The sequence below is a fragment of the Furipterus horrens genome, unplaced genomic scaffold, assembly GCF_987537825.1.
Source record: "Furipterus horrens unplaced genomic scaffold, mFurHor1.1.pri manual_scaffold_4, whole genome shotgun sequence".
NCBI classification, from domain to species: Eukaryota; Metazoa; Chordata; class Mammalia; order Chiroptera; family Furipteridae; genus Furipterus; species Furipterus horrens.
The window spans coordinates 170,033,294-170,051,094 of NW_028327174.1; the positions used below are offsets into that span (position 1 = coordinate 170,033,294).

The 17,801-nt window shown below is 41.3% G+C and overlaps 1 protein-coding gene across 1 annotated transcript in view; it reads right to left on the reverse strand.

Moving 5' to 3' along the window:
* Window positions 1-379: 379 nt before the first annotated feature.
* GOLM1 (golgi membrane protein 1) overlaps window positions 380-17,801 on the reverse strand; it is a 52,097-nt gene continuing 34,675 nt past the window's right edge. The window contains exons 6-10 of the mRNA XM_090274242.1: window positions 10,080-10,209; window positions 5,861-6,020; window positions 4,899-5,168; window positions 3,084-3,206; window positions 380-489 (exon numbers count right to left, since the gene is read on the reverse strand). Of these exons, the coding sequence (XP_090130368.1) occupies window positions 446-489; window positions 3,084-3,206; window positions 4,899-5,168; window positions 5,861-6,020; window positions 10,080-10,209 (727 nt within the window). The 3' untranslated portion in view covers window positions 380-445. The remainder of the gene's footprint in view (window positions 490-3,083; window positions 3,207-4,898; window positions 5,169-5,860; window positions 6,021-10,079; window positions 10,210-17,801) is intronic.

The window sequence follows — 17,801 nt, forward strand, 5'->3', positions numbered from 1 at the left end:
AAGGACCCCAGCAGCACTGAGAAAAAGGAGTTCTCCAAGTGCAGCAGATCTCTCCTTCGCATCAGAAGATGGTCTCTTCCCACAGGCTTGCTTTTATTTCAAACGGATTCTAAAATAAGAAGTGCCACTGTCGATATACTTGGAGACCTTGTGTTCTATTTTTAGTGTTGATCTTCTCATAAAATACCTATTAGCCAACAAATTTTAACATTTTTAATAGATATGCTTCACAAGTAACCCACCAAAAAAGTCTACAAGATATCATTTTCCTACATAAAGTACATGCCAAAATTCCATGATAATCATCTTCAGATGCATATTTTACTTAGTACATTTCACAGTATTCTGTCCCTCGTGAATATTTTGTGGTTATCACTGTTCAATCCTGACATGAAGTATGTGATCCCAGTTTGATTCAGAGTATTTGTTCCTCTCTTCATGCTGATCAAGTAAATTTATTGTCTCTCTTCTGATTTTCAGCATTCAGAACTAAAAAGGGGGGAAAAAAACCCATTATATTCTAATAAAACATTTTGAGAAACCAATCCAAGCAGGTCTCATTGAAGTATCTAGAAACTCATAAAGAAGACCATCTCCCATAACCACATTATAATGGGGAATTGCATTCCTACCAAAGACAAGCTAGCAAACAAGACCACACATATGGCCAACAAGGTGCCATGAAACAAAGGTAAAATATCTGAAGATGTATTGTTTGAAACAGTGACATAATATGCCATGTCCCATAAAATAGAAAACATAAAATTAATCTCAGAAAAATGTTGATGCTACCAACCTTCATATGCTATGTGAATGCCCCCACTTAGGCCCCTCCAACAGGAAGCACACTGCCTCCTCAGAGCCATTTACAGCTTTGGTCGGCTCTTGTTATTCCAAAGCTCTTACTTCACAGAGCTGAAGTGGACTGTGGCTTCCACCATCCTTACCTTATCCTCAAACAATAGACAACATGAAAGGATGTGTCACAAATAAGACCTAAAACCAGTACCAGATTTACAACTATTACACATTAAATTTTTAATGATTTTATTAAATTCATTAAATGGCTGCCTTATATTAATTACTACTGTCTCATGAAGTTGGAGCTAATGCCTCTACTATTCGCCCTAGTGCAAGCGGGGCCTTAAACTATTTCAATGGCAATCTTAAAATGATGTTGATGACATTTCTTCAACTTGAAACTCTTTAACGTTGTTGACTGGCAATTTTATACAAAAGGTATTCCATATCACAGGCTGTTTTCATAATTGAATATGAAAATGAAACAATTTACAAAAACTTTTTTACAAAAGCCTACATTACTCTGTTTTATGAATTGTTTAAGCTAATGCAAGTACAAACCTGAGTTAACTCATCATCAGTCAACAACATTAGGACCTGAAAACATGAGTTTATTCATGACCGGTCGACAATGTGTTAAAAAAGCTGACAGAGCATTCATCCTACCTTGCTTCCTCCTTTTTTTTAAAGTTGTGCACAAAGTCAGATCCTTAGGACAACTGGGTTGTAGGAAATGGGAGAGCACAAGCCTTCATTGCAAAGCCAAACATTTAGGATGATGCTAGGCTCATTTAAAAGTATGGTAAACAGATGTAAGGCAGTAACCATGTCAGTGAACATGTTATTCAAGAGTTGAGGTACTACACAAATGAGTATAAGCATTTTTGAAATCTGGCAACGTATGCCATAGGCAAAATCAAGATAAACTGGAAGAAGGTATTTGCAACTTAACGTCACAGATAAGGAGAAAACTCTGGCACATAAGTGCTCTAAAAAATGGAGAATTAAAACAAGAATCTGATAGAAAAATGTTAAAAGAAAACCATAAGTTCACAGTAATACTAAAACCAGTATGTATGAGTGTGTGTGTTGAGGGCAAGGGGTCCTTAATTAACGAATGGCAACTAATACATGTGACGGTGACAGAATCAGAAAGTCACCATGAGACTGGTTTTCAGGGGATGGCAAAGCCAACCATGTCAAAGCACCCCCTCTCCGGGGATGGGGTGTGCAGTGTGATGGGAGTGATTAACATGCCTTATGATACACATGAAAGTTGAGAGTGGGTCCTAAGTGTTCTCATCATAAGGAAAGAAACCTTTTGTATCCCTATGAGATGATGGATGTTAACTTATTGTGGTAATCATTTCACAATACACACAAATCAAATAATTGTGCATTACAACCTAAACTTACACGAGGCTGTATGTCAATTACATCTCAATAAAAATGGAAAAACATCCCATTCTAGATGACAAATTAATTACATGGGAAAACGGACTTGTGTAAGGGAGACACCTGGTGGGCACCCCCTAACCAAGCCATCAGCCTGCCATCACAGGCCTGGTGCAAAACAAGGACACTGCAGCTGCAGAAACGTCCAACCGAATCCAACCCCACCAAAACAAGTCCAGAATCTGATACATCCCACTGCCTGGACTCATCAAAAATTCAAAATCATAACAACACAAAGTGCCACTGTAACAAGCTGCCCGGACCCTGGCTGGTGAGGCTCAGTGGCTTGAGTGCTGGCCTGCGAACCAACGGGTTGCCGGTTCAATTCCCAGTCAGGGCACATGCCTGAGTCGCGAGCCAGGTCCCTAGTTGGGGGTGCACGAGAGGCAAGCACACACTGGTGTTTCTCTCTCCCTTCCCCTCTAAAAATAAATATTTAAAAACAAAAAAGATGCCTGGAAGCTCTGTGCATATTTATTAGGGCTTCTGATTGATACTATAAAGTGATCACATGGTGACCCGGCCATTTTGTTGGGAAATCCTTAAATGTCACTGAAGACAAATCCTCCAACTAACTTCCTCCTGAGGGCCTGAGCCCCATTGAACAGGTGGACTTCTTCATCCCAGACTCCTTAATCCTGCACCTCCCTCCACTGCCCCTACAATCAAAAGGTTCCTAAAGAAAAGATAGCCTTCAAATGACTGACCACTTACAGTGTTACTGTTGGGATTCATTGTATAGTCACTCCCAAAGCAAAGGACCACAGAGTAGATGGTTACAATTGCCCCGAGGAGGAGAGGACCCCACCACCCACCACAGCTATTACCATTGAAGTTTTTGCCATTCCCGTCATTCCCTGCAAGGGCTGCCTGCTTGTCTGTTTCAGATTCTGCCTCATTTTCGTCCATGTTGTAGTCGTCATCTCCTCCCATTTTTGGCTGGTTTCTCCCTGTAAAGTCAGTGCAGACACATAAAACACGAACCATATCATTTCTCCATCATTTCTCTCAATGCCGCAGAAACACCAGAGCCCAGACACGGGTTATCCCAGTCACGGCTTCCCAGTCAGATCTTTTTGCTGCATCGCAGGAACTGACAGGGACTCGTGTATCTGCTGCTAGTACAGACTGTGTAGGAGTGCCCTACTTATCTATGTCCACAGCAACTCTGAGTCCATATAAAATGGAATACCTCGCTAGCTGAACCTAATTCCCAGTTTTTTAAGAGACAATCAAGTCAAGGTTAGAAGACGCCGGCACTGTTTTTGGAAACACCAGGTTTCTACTGAATGCTGGCATCTCCTTAGATGAACTCACTGCTCCAAAAGAGGGAAACAGAACAACTGTCGTGAGCCAAAGGATACAATTTTCTATCATACATTCAGAATTAGATCACTCATTGCTACATTCATCCCTGGGGGGAACAGCAACCAGAAAAGATCAGGACAAAATGTATTTAACAGACACAGTCACAGGGTTTAATGTAAATATGTTATATTTGTACAGAATATAGTCTTTTTTTTTTAAAGCATGCTGGAAAAGTCAGTTGTTGTTATATTTCTCTGTACTCACTGCCTGAAATGGAAACAAAACCAGGTTGTGCGCCTGCAGCTTTATTTTGCAAAGCAGATCACTGAACTGCCCCTGGAACAAGGTGTATCCTCATGCCCGTGGCATCACGGCCCTGCTGGCTGGTATACTTTGTGATCAGCTGCTGAGTGGTCTGACAGCAGACTGCCACTGAACCAGCCACCTGAGTTTTTCCGTTTTTCAATTATTTTTTTAATTTTTTAAATAATTCTTTTATCCTCACCTGAGGACATTTTTTAAAACTTTATCATTGCTTTTTAGAGAGAGAGGAAGGGAAAGAGAGAGAAGCATTCACTGGTTGCCTCCTGTGCACGCCCAGACCAGGAGTCATATAAGTCAGGACTGGGGGTCACACATGCCAGGGGCCAGTGATCAACCTGCAACCTAGGTATGTGCCCTGACCAGAGTCCAACCTGTAACCTTCTAGTTACGGGATGACACTCCAACCAACGGGGCCACACCAGCCAGGGCTCAGTTCTTGAACTGAGAACACATTCTTCAGAAGGAGAAACATGAGTGAAAATTAGATTTAAATGGAATCAAGATAACTCCTATAAATAGGCATGTTCCCCAGCTTCTGTTACTTGGTCATTCCCAGAGCACAGGTGTCTTCTATTTTAAGTGGTCCTGGCTCAGCTGGGATACAAATTTCTCACATCTTTTAAGAAACCAAAATACATACCAGAATATTCTGTTGATCTCAGTTTCCCACACTTTATTTTTAAAAGAAGTCAACCAAACCAGAAAGGTGGGATTCATATGTCCCTTTGCTGTAAAGCTAAATTCCTCCCTCCCTCCCTCCCTCTCTCCTTCCCACCCTCCTTTTATCAATACTAAGCACCCATCAAGGTTTCCCACCTGAAATGCCCCCTCACTCCCTGTGAATGTTACTTCTGAAAACTCCCAAGTGCCAGGGAGGGCACTACTCTCCCCTCCTGCCTCCTACACGTGATAACGGATACCAAATAGAATGACTTCATGGGAACTCTTCCTAGGTCAGCAAGGAGACTGGGAAAGCAGGCAGCGGGCAGCCCACAATGCCTCTCACCTACCTTCCTCGCCAGCTCCCTGGTCCTCCTCCTGCCCATCCTGGACGACAAGCTGGTCCCGCTCAGGCTCCTCCGCCTCCTGATTTTCCTGGCTCACCAACAGGGAAGCTGGCACCTGTGGGGTTGGGCCAAGGTCTCCAGCATATCCCATTGCTCTTCCGCCCGCATGTCTGTCTTCTTCCACGGCCTGCTCTTGGCCTGGCTCCCGCGGAAGCCCCAGGCCGTCCCTCCGAAGCTCCTCCTCACTGCTGACATGAATGGCATTGGTTTCCTCTGTGCACAGAACATTGTTAGCTGTGACCTCAGTGGCATTTCACTTAAGACAAAAGCCCCCACACCACTCAACTCCCAGAGCCCTCCCAAGAACTGTGGACGGGGTGTGCTGGGGATGTGTGGGGTAGCTGGGTTGTTTATTTAGTGACCTCAGGAGAAGACTCTACTCCTCTCTATGCCTGTAGCTCATCTTCAGAACAATGAGGGAGCGGAAGAAACGTGGTTTAGAAAAAAAAAATCTAGAGGAAGTTATCTTGATTACAGTGAAAACCTACATGCGGAGGAAGGTGTACTGCTGAGGTTATCTGATCATCGTTTGTTCAAGACAAGTACTGGGGAGCCAACAGGTGCACAGAGCTCAGCCACCTCCCCTTCATCCCACAGTCCGCCCAGTGTCCTGAATAAAGGCACACCTGAGACCCTTCTTTACCCAGCTGCCATAGAACAAGGCACGCAACTTCACAGGGACGAGGCCAGCACGACAGAGAAAAAGCCCTGCAGCCCCAGTTCAGGTGCCCAGAAAGACCTCTGCCACCTGCAGCCCTGTGACCGAGCTCACTGACCACCTTAAACAGCGCATTCTGCCCTCGGAGTATTTGTACAGAGGGGAGGGCTTACACAGCCACTATGTTTTTTTATTTGAATGGGGCTCTGAAGAGGCTTTAAACATGGGATTGCCAAGCTTCACTTACCTTTCTCACCCTCTCTCCTCAAATCCAAAGCCACCTCAGAAGTGGGGGCTGGTATCTGGGGTTCGCTGTTACTGGACATGTTTGCTTTAGTTTGTGGCTCCTCTCCCTGGGCCAGGTCAGCTTCCTGCGACCTTGGCTGAGGCTCACTGGACGCTCGGAGCTGAAACAAGAGCACAGGATGGCCAGAGCAGGGGCTCCGTGACTAGAAACCTTGTAATGACCCCAAGCGATGCAATGGATCACCACGTCCTTCTGACAAAGGAGAGCTGAAACCCCGAGAAGCACCAGGCCAGAGTCTACCCCGATGGTGCCCCTCACCTGGCATAAATCAGAAGATCTGAGGTTGAGTCAAGATCTCCCAGAGTGTACTTTCAAGAATTAATCAACAAGAAGGCAGAAGGTCAACAAGGAAAAACAAATCTTGAACGACGTTAGAAACTTGACAAAACAAACATCGACAGACACTCAACCCAACAAGAGCAAAATACATTCTCCTCAAGTGCACACTGAGTGTTCTCCTGCACAGACAGAGGCTAAGCCACAAAACAAGCCTCAACAAGTTTTAAATGACTGAATCATATAAAATGTTTTCTAATCACAGTGGAATAGAATGAAATTTGAGGAATTCACAAATATGTGTAACTTAGGTAACACATTCATAAATAACCAATGGGTCCAAGAAATCACTGGACAAATTAGTTAAGTACTTGAGAAAAGCTAAAACAAAAAAACAGAGCATATGCCAACCATGGGAGGCCACTAAAGCAGTGCTTAGCGGGAACTTTACAGGCCTACGGTAAGAAAAAAAAAGATCTCAAGTCAATAATATAATCTCTCACCTTAAGATACTGGCAAAACAAAAGCAAACTAGTCCTAACCCAAGGAAGGACATCATAAAATTAGAGAGGGAATTAATAAAATAAGAAATAGAAAAATGGAGAAAATCAATGAAACCAAGTTAGTTCCTTGAAAATAGGAACAAAACTAGCCAGATTAACTGAAAAAGATAAGAGATTAGACTCAAATTACTAAAAGTCAAAAATGAAAGAACACTATTAATCGTACACAAATAAAAAAGTATTATTTTTAAGGGAATACTATGAACTCTTTGTCAACAAAACTGACAGGTGAAACAGACACATTCCTAGAAAAACACAAACTACCAAAACTGACACAAGAAGTAGAAAATCTAAGCAGACTTATAACAAGAGACTGAATTAGTAAGTTAAAAATTATCACCACCCCACCCAACACAAAAATAAACCCAGGCCTAAATGGCTTCACTATGAATTCTACCAAACACTTAAAGGAGAATCAATATCAAATATTCATAAACTCTTCCAAAAAACAGAGGAAGGAATATACCCCAAGGCATCTTATGAACCCACTGTTACCTTACCCTGATACCAAAGCCAGACAAAAGCATTACCAAAAAAACAAAACAAAACCAAAAAAAAGCTATAGACCAATAGCCCTTATCTAGACACCAAAATCAACAAAACACTAGCAAATCAAATCCAGCAACACATAAAAGAATTACAGACTAAATGGGATTTATCTCACGAATACAAGGTTAGTTTAACATCTACAAATCAATTAATGTAATACCATATCAATAAGGACCAAGGACAAAAAACACACGATCGTCTCAGCAGATGCAGAAAAATGTGGCAAAATTCAACACCTCTTCTTGATAAAAATCACTCAACAAATTCAGAGGGGAACTTTCTCAACTTGGTAAAGTATATCTATGAAAAATATGCAGCTAACTTCAAACTTAATGATAAAAAGACTTAATGCTTTCCCTCTGTGATCAGGAATAGGGCAAGGATGTCTGCTCTTACCACTTCTATTTAACATTGTACTGGAGGCTCTAGCCAGGGCAATTAGGAGAGAAAAAGAGAAGGCACTGAGATTGGAAAGAAAGATGTAAAACTACCTGTATTTTTATATGACATAATCTTGTATATAGAAAATCCTAAGGAATCACACACATATACAAAAAAGCCTATTACAATAAATATGTTCAGCAAATTTGCAAGATACAAGATCAATATAAAAATAAACTTCATTTCTCTACAATTTAAAAAACAATTCCATTCATAATAGCATCAAAAATATTTATAAATAAATTGAACAAAAGAAGAGTAAGACTTCTGAAAAATATAAAACATTGCTGAAAGATTTTTAAAAGACTTGAGTGAATGGAAAGACATCCCACATTCATACATCAGAAGACCTAACATTGCTAAAACGTCAGCACTCCCCAAACGGATCCTTGGATTCAATGTGATCTCTCAAAATTGACCAAGTGATACTAAAATTCATATCAAAAGTCAGTGGACGCAGAATAGCCAAAATAATCTTGAAAAAGAAGAACAAATTTGAAGGAATCACTCTTCCTGATTTCAGAGACTATAAAGCTACAGCAATCAGGACTGGGAGGTGCTGAAGAAAGGACACACAGTGCAATAAAAACGAGAGTCCAGAAATAAACCCTCACGGTCACAGCAAACCGATTTTGACAAGGGGCTGAGATGATTCAGTGTGAGAAAGATTAGATTTTTTTCCCCCACAAATGGTGCTGAGACAACTGGATGTCCAATGCAAAAGAATCAAGTTGGACCCCTACCCTCAGAGCATATAAAAATATTAAAGCCACTCAAAATGGATCACAGGACTAAATGTAAGCACTAAATGTGAAGAACCATAAAACTCTCAGAAGAAAATACAGGAGTAAATCTTCATGACTGTGGGTTCAGCAAAGTACTTTTAGATAATGACATCAAAAGAATAAGCAACACAAGAAATAAATATGACTTCATCAAAATTAAAACCTTTTGCTTCAATGAACACCAAACAAGAAAGTGAAAAACAACTCACAGGATGGGAAAAAATGTCTGCAAATCATATATCCAGTAGCTTTATATACGTATGAAGATATAAAAACTCTTACAACTCAGTAAAAAATAACTTTAAAAATGGACAAAGGGTCTAGATAGACATTTCTCTGAAAATATGCAAATTGCCAATAAGCGCATGAAAAAGATGCTCAGTATCATTAGTTATTAGGAAAATGCAAATCTAGTCACTTGAGGTGCCACTCCACACCCACTAGGATGGCTATAATGTAAAAGATAACAAGGGTTGACAAGGACACGGAGAAGCTGGGACCCTCACAAACTGCTGGTGAGAATGTAAAATGTTATGATCACTTCCCGAAAATAGCCTGGCAGTTTCTCAATATGTGAAACAGTTACCATGGCCCAGCAATTCCACTCCTAGGTATATACTTAAGAGAAATGAAAACTTATGTTCATACAAAAATGTGTACATGAATGTTCATAGCAACATTATTCGTAATAGTCAGAAACCAGAAAAAACCCAAATAACTATCAACTGACAAATGAATAAAGAAAACTGGTACACTCATACAATGGAATATTATTCAACCATAAAAAAATAATAATGATAAAGCTACAACATGGAGGAACCCCGAATGCATTATGCTACGTGAAAGAAGTCAGACACCAAAGGTTGCATATTGTATGATTTCACTGATATGAAATGTCCAGATTAGGCAACTTTCCAGAGACAGAAAATGGACTGGTGGTTGTCCAGGGCTCTGGGCTTTTGGGGTAAGGAAGAGGTGAGCTTATGAGTATGGGTTTCTTTGGGGATAATGAAAATACTCTAAAATTGATAGTGATGATGGTTTCACAACTTTGTGAATATACTAAAAACCAATAAATTACATGCACATAGAGTATATGGGTGAATTATATGGTACATAAAGTATATCTCAATAAATATATTTTTAAACAAAAAGGAAGATCTCCCAGGAGCAATCTCACGGGTTGCGCTTCACGAAGGAGGCAGCCTGAGGCACAGGCTCTGACAGCTCCATTGCTGACCACGTGTGACCTTGGCCATGGCATTTCACCGTCCCACGGGCCCCAACACCCTCAAAGCAGGAAAACAACAGCGCCTCTCTCCCAGGGTGGCTATGGGCTTTAAATGAAGTGATCCTGGCAAAGCCTGGAGCAGGGGACTGGGACCAGAGGCAGCCCACCCAGCCAGAGTCCCAGCATCCCAAGACCAGGCTGTGTGCCTCAGGGAAGCAAACCTGCTAGCCAGAGCAAAGAACAGAGCAAACCAGACAGTAGATAAGGGAACAAAATGACTTCTGGAAATCCTTGACAGAAAAACCCAGAATTACCTGCAGGCTTTGTTCCTTTTTTCCACTGAGGTCTCTGGAAGGCACAGCTTCGTTCCCCTTTTTGGTGACTTCTTCTATCTGCTCCTCACACTGCTCCTTCACCTCTTTCATCTGATTGATGCACTGACTCCTTTGGTGAAAGAAGGAAAATACAAGTATCTACAAGTGGGTCAACACACCACACGTGGCCCTGCTGTGACTGTGAAATCCACTTCCCTAAGACACAGCTCATCCTTTTCCTGCTCTGGGCAATTTATCTAAAGGCAATACGTAAGGCAGGGCAGCTTGTGTTTTCAACTATTAAATGACAAGAAAACAGTAGTGGACTGAAACTTCCTAAGAATATTACCTTGTTCTAAAACAGGTAAATGGCACTGGTTAGAAAAAAATATTTTAAAAAATGTAATCCATGGTATAATTTCTTTTTAATTCAGTCTTTGTCCTCAGCTACTGGCACCGAGCCCCTAGTACCCTTGGAATTTCCTGAGCAATAGGAGTGGCTTCTGTTGTCAAAAGGAGCCCATGCGGACCATACCTGAGCCTACAAGCTTTAGGATGGGGCTGATGGTCAGAGGAACCAATCACCTGATTAGAGGGCTAGACCTTTCAGCCCCATCCCCATCCTCCAAGGAGAGGGGAGAAACTGAAGATTGAGTTCAACCATGTGACCAAAGACTTAATCATGTCTATGTTAATATTTCTAAAACCTCAGATGAAACTCTGGACCGTTTCGCTGGGCAAACTTCCTGGTTGGTGAACATACCTATGTACCAGAAAGGTGGCACCCCAACCCCCACAGAAACTCCTGCCTGTCCCCTCCAACCCCAGACATTGCCTTATGAGTCTCTTCCATTTCATTTCACTGTTCCTGGGTTGTATCCTTTATAATAAAACTGTAATTGTAAAATACAGAACTTTCCTGAGTTCTATACGTTGTTGCAGAGATTGCTTGAACCTGAGGGGGTTGTGGGAAGCCCTGAATATGTAGGTAGCCAGTGCGGGGGCGGGGGAGCAGTCTTATGGGACTGAGCCCCTTAATCTGTGAGGTTTGTGCTAACTGAGCAGTGTCAAAACTGAATTGAGTTTCCTCTTCCAGGAAGATGGAACAGAGATATTTTCCCTATTCTTCCCACCAAGCACAACTGAAAACTCTGGTCATTATAGTTACAACAAATATAAGAAGATTCTGAACAGAGGAGAGAGGAGGGCAACCAGCAGAGAACCTCGGAGCTAAAGAACAACGCAGTGGTGTGAGTGCAGCTGTGTGGGAAGCTGCATTTCCCCTCCTTCTCCCTGAGGGCAGCAATGAAGAGTCGGGGTGTTACAGAGTGGGGGTCCCCAAAAATCCCCAGACCCTGCGGGTTGGGGGATGGGGAGAAGGGAACAGCTTTTAAGATTCCTTTGCATAACTATGGCTGGTAGCTAGTATCTTAGTTATGCAAATAGCTTTGGTTCTTCCAAGGCCCCAAGGAGATGGGAAGGGTTTTGACCATAGAATGGTGAGGAAAGAGCATACAGAACCTGCGCAAGGTTCTGTGAATGGTCAGAACTGGTTACCACGCCCTCTGCATCACAGGACACAGTCAAGGATTTAAAAATAGGCGGCAGGCATTTTGGCTAGGAGAATACCATGTGGCTTTGAGAGGGAAAGGAAAACTCCATGCGGTTTACAAGGAGGCTGGGAACTTCACGCGGTTCTGCATTAAGAGCTGGAGGGCACCGCAACACAGGCAAAACCTCCCCAGTCAGGCTCGAATGACTGGGAGCCACCAGTAAAACTGAACTGTGTCTGGGAAGTAGGAAAACTGTATCTCTGACTTTTCTAAAACTAGCCTGGTTTGGTAGCAGGAGGCAGAACTATGTGTTTGTGGGTGTTTTAAAGAAAATAAGACTTAACAGCAGAAATCCGCCAATAATCTAAATCTGTATAACCTTTAAATATTTTTCTTTTCACCAAACTCTGGTATTGAGAGTTATGCTTCTGGCGGTGGGCAATCAGGCCCCTCATAACTGAACAGCCCGTGGGTTCTGTTACAAGGGCTTTCACTGCCCAGAGGCTTTGGATCAAAAATCACTCCTCATATCAAGAACCAGGAAAATCTCACATTGATCAGAAAGAGACAATCAATGGCTACCAACACCGACATGAAGAATGTCTGACAAAGATGGTAAGGCAGGCACCAGAAAAATATTTCAATGAGCATTGAAAACATACTTGAAGCAAATGAAAAAAATAAAAATAGTCTCAGCAAAGAAACAGAAAGTCTTAGGAAAGAAACAGAATATTTAAAAAGGAATCAAATGGAAATTTTAAAATTTAAAAATGCAAAAACCAAAATTTAAAAGCTCAGCGAAGAAAGCAATGAGTGAACTGGAAGCTAGAACAACAGATGTTATCCCACTGAACACAGAGATAAAAACTGACTGGGGGAATTAAAAAACAAACAGAAAACATAACTCCAGAGACCTGTGTGACTAACTAAAGACCTAAGATCCATGTCATCAGAATCTGAGAAGGAGATTTCCCAGCAGGGCTCACACAGCTAATCATTTTCATGCCCACTCCCAAGATATCAGTTACTCACTCACCCCCAGGACAATATGATAGTATCTGCCTTGCCCAGATAGAGCACTCTGAGCTCCTCGGGTCCCCCCCACCTCTTTTATCGAACATCAACACCTCAATGTTCACGTGTAGGCTATGCACAATATCTTTCTTCCAAAGATTACAGTATGGAGGGAGAAAAAAGAGGGTAACTTGATTGTGAAGGAACATGACAAACACCACCTCAGTGAGGGACCAAGATTCACATCAACAGTGCTGAGTCATATTGACAGGATGTCCCCTGAATGTGAACCAATCAGAATGGCACTTGACCACTGTGGCCTTCCTCCCAAGGTGCTGCCATGGTTTAACCATAAGAAAAACATCAGATAAATCTCAACTGAAGGACATTCTACAAAATACCTGACCAGTACTCCTCAAAACTATCAAGATCATAAAATTTAAAAAAACAAGGGAAGTCTGAAAAACGGTCACAGCCAAGAGGAGCCCAGGGAGACATGATGAATATATGTAATGTGGGTCCTGGATGGGATCCTGGGGCAGAAAGGGACATTACGGAAAAACTGAAGAAGTCTGAATAAAGTATGAATTTTATTTAATATTAATGTATCTATATTAGTTCATTAATTGTGACAAATACACACTAATGCAAAGTGTTAACAACAGGGGAAACTGGGTATTGGATATACAAGAACTCCCTGTACTATCATAGCAATAAATCTAAAATTCAAAAATTCAAAATTTATTTTAAGACATAAAAATAATTGAACCCTGGCTGGTGTCGCTCAGTAGACTGAGCGCTGACCTGTGAACCAAAAGGTTACCAGTTCAATTCCCAGTCAGGGTACATGCCTGAGTTCTGGGCCAGGTTCTAGTTGGGGGCATGTGAGAGGCAATCACACATTGATGTTTCTCTCCCTTTCTCCGTTCCCCTCTCTAAAAATAAAATAAAATCCTTAAAAAAAAAAACAAAACATTGTTTATGCAAGCAGTTCGTTATCTATACTCTTAAAAAAAAAAAAAGACTGAACCGAATTGGGAGATACCCAGTTGGTATGAGAGCGCTGCTGGCAGAACGTACAGTCTACTTCAGCCTCAGCTCCCAGGTAGTGAAGATACTCTGAGCCATAACTTCAGCCTCCTACCTGGAATTTATTTTAAGAGTTCCTCAAGTATCAGTTATATAGTAATTGAGTTACCCACTTGTATAAATAAGGACGCTAAGCGGTGACCAGGTCTCACAGAGAGAGAGAGAGAGAGAGAGAGAGAGAGAGAGAGAGAGAGAGGTTAAAACCAGAAGCCAGACTTGTTTCTCTCTACCACACAGCCGGCTCTTCTGAGTCACACGCGCTTCAGAGCCAAGTGTAAGTGCACTCAACCTCTAACTCTTGGAATATGCCTTTTAGTTCAAAGGACTCACTGGATCTCAATGTACCACACACAGAGAGAGGCATCAGGTACTATAGAAATAATGAAAGACAGAGTTCCTGACCTTGCACAGCTTGCAGATCAAGAGAAGACCTGGTGAAAATTCACTTAAATAAAATTCTTACACACATGCAAGCCACAGGTGGTAGACTAGTGCCCAGTAGCTTCAGCATGATGAACAAAAAGACATCTGTATAATGAAAGAAGCAGATGTGTCTCCAATTCATTGTTATCCCCCAATTTCACAGAAGCTCGGGATTAGCAAAGGAGCAGGTGCAGCGCTGTTCTTAGACCTTTAAACCTACCAAAGGGAAGCACTGTCCTAGCCTGCCCTCAGCCCTGCCAGAATCAAGTACAAAGAGCCTCTCTCTCTCAGCCTCGCAGATTAAGAGCAGCTTTCCACATTTCAGCTCGACAGCAATGAGGGGAACAACCTCAGAACGAAGCTCCAGTTCTGAGACACAGGTCATACAGATCATGACAGTGTTACTTCCTGGAGGCCTCAGGCTGGCTTTTTCTTACGTGTACATGGTAAATGTTCAGGCATTAACTGGAGCTAAAATGAAGACACACAAGTCTTGGCCACCAAAGATTAAACTAACTGGTGCAAGTGATGGTCAGAAGACTATGAATGGAATGTGCTCAGTACATATAGGAATCTGTCAAGGTGGACAGCCTGATGATCCAGGATGCTGAGGTCCAAGTATTACTAATTACATCTCACCAACTCTACCTACTTCCTCATGGAGGTGAGATGGCAGGCAGTTCATCTCATACACCACCTCCAGGTGCTTTGGGGAGAGAACCCAAGGCCGTGTGTGGATCAAGTACAGTAATCACTTAGTGACTGATGTCTGCCATAGAATAGGAGTAAGAAGTGGGGAACGTGTGCTGACTCTGATATTTAAAGAACACTAACTGGTCCATCAGGAGACCTGGCCTTTCCACCAGCTTCTTCATTCTCAGCATTGCCTTGTACAAAATGTTGAGACCAGAGAGGGTGTTTTAATGAAGGATGGGCAAATTTATAAATGGGCGCATACACAAAGTTGGGCATTCAATTTGTGGGGCCCTGATGCACAAGTTTGTGTATACATCTATTTATACATTTGCTAACAAGATGATCATACCTTTTATCAGATCTTCACAAAGGGGTTATAATCCAAAGAAAGTTAAGAATTAACTCTTCCCAGTTTTCAACATTCCATGAACATAATCCCTTGGAAGCTCCAGGATACTGGTTCAGGGCTTTGGATACAGCTAATGAACTAGATGTGCTCAGCCAGAGTTTTCAATTTATCAACCTCCTAACAGGAAAACAGTGCTTCCTGCACACAGAGCCAACCCAAGTTAGCACACTCTGCTCACTGGCTCATCTAAATGCTCCCATCAGGAAGCAGAGCTGCCTTCCCTGTCACTGGGCCCTGGCTGATTTCCAGCTACAATCTTCTGGGTCAAATATATTAACTGAGGCCATTAATGGCTTACTGTAATCCAGTCAATGGAAAGGAAATATGTGCATTAAGGTGTCTTTCAAGGATGAATAATAATAAGACTAGGGTACTTCATTTTTGTCTGAAAGTGTTCATTGATTACCAGCCTAGCTCAGGGTTTCTCAACTCAGCACTACTGGTATTATGGGGCAGATAAAACTTTGTTCTGGGCGGAGCCCTGTGCTTGTAGGATGCTTAGCGACATCCCTGTTCTCTACCCACTAGATGCCCGTGTTCCCTCTTCTGAGCTGTGACACACAAAACTGTCTGCCAAAAGTTTCCTTGGGCAAAATGCCGCCCACTGAGAGCCATTGGCCTAGCTGAATAAGGTTTCATGTGCATATTTTCTCAGTATGTTCCTTTGCATTGGCTGCGAATGTCCTTTGTGTATTTATGTATTTGGAGATTCCTGGTTTGAGTTGTACTGGGTTTGAAAGTGATCAGGAAGATATTACAGTGAGTGGACAATCCTTTAGAAGACATCAGGATCCCTACAAGGGGTCGTACATTGCTGGTCACCATGCAGATGGCCAGAATCTTCTTAGAAGACAATTTGGCAATTTATACCAAATAACACACTAAACCTAGAATTGAGTCTTTTAGCAGGAAATAATCCAAAATAATAATTTTTAAAAAGTTATAGACATTCATATCAGGCCAGTTACAATAACTAAAACTTAAAAGTCAACTAAATATCCAACAAAGAGGGAAATGGTGAATTAAATTTGATACCTCCATAGTATGGAATATTAACTAGCCATTTTTAATGATGAAACATTTTAGAACATATAAATTTTTATACATACATAATGAAAGCTAAGTAAAAAATGACTTAAAATTTTAAATGGTGATGCAATTATGCAAAAAATTTGTGTGACCTTGGGCATAAACTAGAGAGGAATAAGTCAAAGAGAAAAAGGAGCTGGGGTCATGGGTGGCTGGATGTCTCTGAATCCCAGACTTCCTGGGCTTTAGTTATGTTGTTTTTATGAGGGAAAAAAATACTACGACTTTATTCTTTACCCTCAAAATTGGATTTTTACTATCTTACTCATTGGTTTAGCTAACCTTTTAAAAGTTTACTGTTCCGTCTTGATCATAAAAGTACTCCGATAAGTAAAACTGTAGGTTTTTTGATGTGACTAAAGTTGTAATCGGCAGAAAACAATGTCACAGAGCTATAAGCCAGAGGCTAACGTAGAGCACGGTGACCAGTTACTAGTAATGTATTGTACACTTGGAACTTACTAAGAGAGAAGCTGAAGTGTTCTTACCATACACACAAAAAAGGTGAGATTTTGGATGGTTAATTAGCTTGACTGGGGTACCATTTCACAATGTATATCAAAACGTGACATTTTATACTTTAAATATACACATCTGTCAATCAACCATACCTCAATAAAGCTGGAAAAATAAATGTACTCCATTCTCACTGCAGAAATTTGGAAGGACACTCAAAAGTCTCAAGAAAATAAAAGCGATATACCATATTGATACGCTATGCCAACATGCCTCTTAGTCTAGGAGTTGGACTTAGGTCACATCTGAACCCTACTGGAACACCTTTTTAAAGGCTTTAGAGTTACTGACTTACCCACTTCACCCGTGCTTTATAGTTTTAAGCTACCTTAAGTTTGAGAGTACGTTGAGGAGAACTGGCCTCTTATTTATCCTGTATTATGAGCCCACTGGCTCACACTTCCACAGCTTTCTGAAGCTCTACTGATGCTTAACCCTTTGAGTGCCAACATCACTGTGAGTGATGCTGACAAACCTTCCCAAAGTCTCAGCGACTCTTTTTTCGATGGCTATAAATGTAAATAACAATGGAATAATTCGTATTTTATGTTTTGTTCTCTTTTTTTGTACCTCAGGTTATATATTGATAAAACTTTTCCTCATGTTGATCCAAATTTCAAATTTTTATGCTTATTCAAATACTAACATATTAATTTTGTTATAATTTTTACTTATATTTTAAACGGTCCTTTTAATTTAATTTCATTCGGTAATAATTGCCGAAGTTCTATGTAGTGTGCATGACAAGGAAATTGCTAATGGACATTTTCATTGCTTCACGGTATAGCGTTAGCATTTTGTTTATAAACTGTTTTTCACTGTTGATAGCTATTGATATATGTCTCTAGTGTGAATGCCATTTGTGTTCATTTTTTTTGTACGTTATGAAGTTGTTTTTTTCAAAAATTTATGCAATATTTGGCATACTTCTTG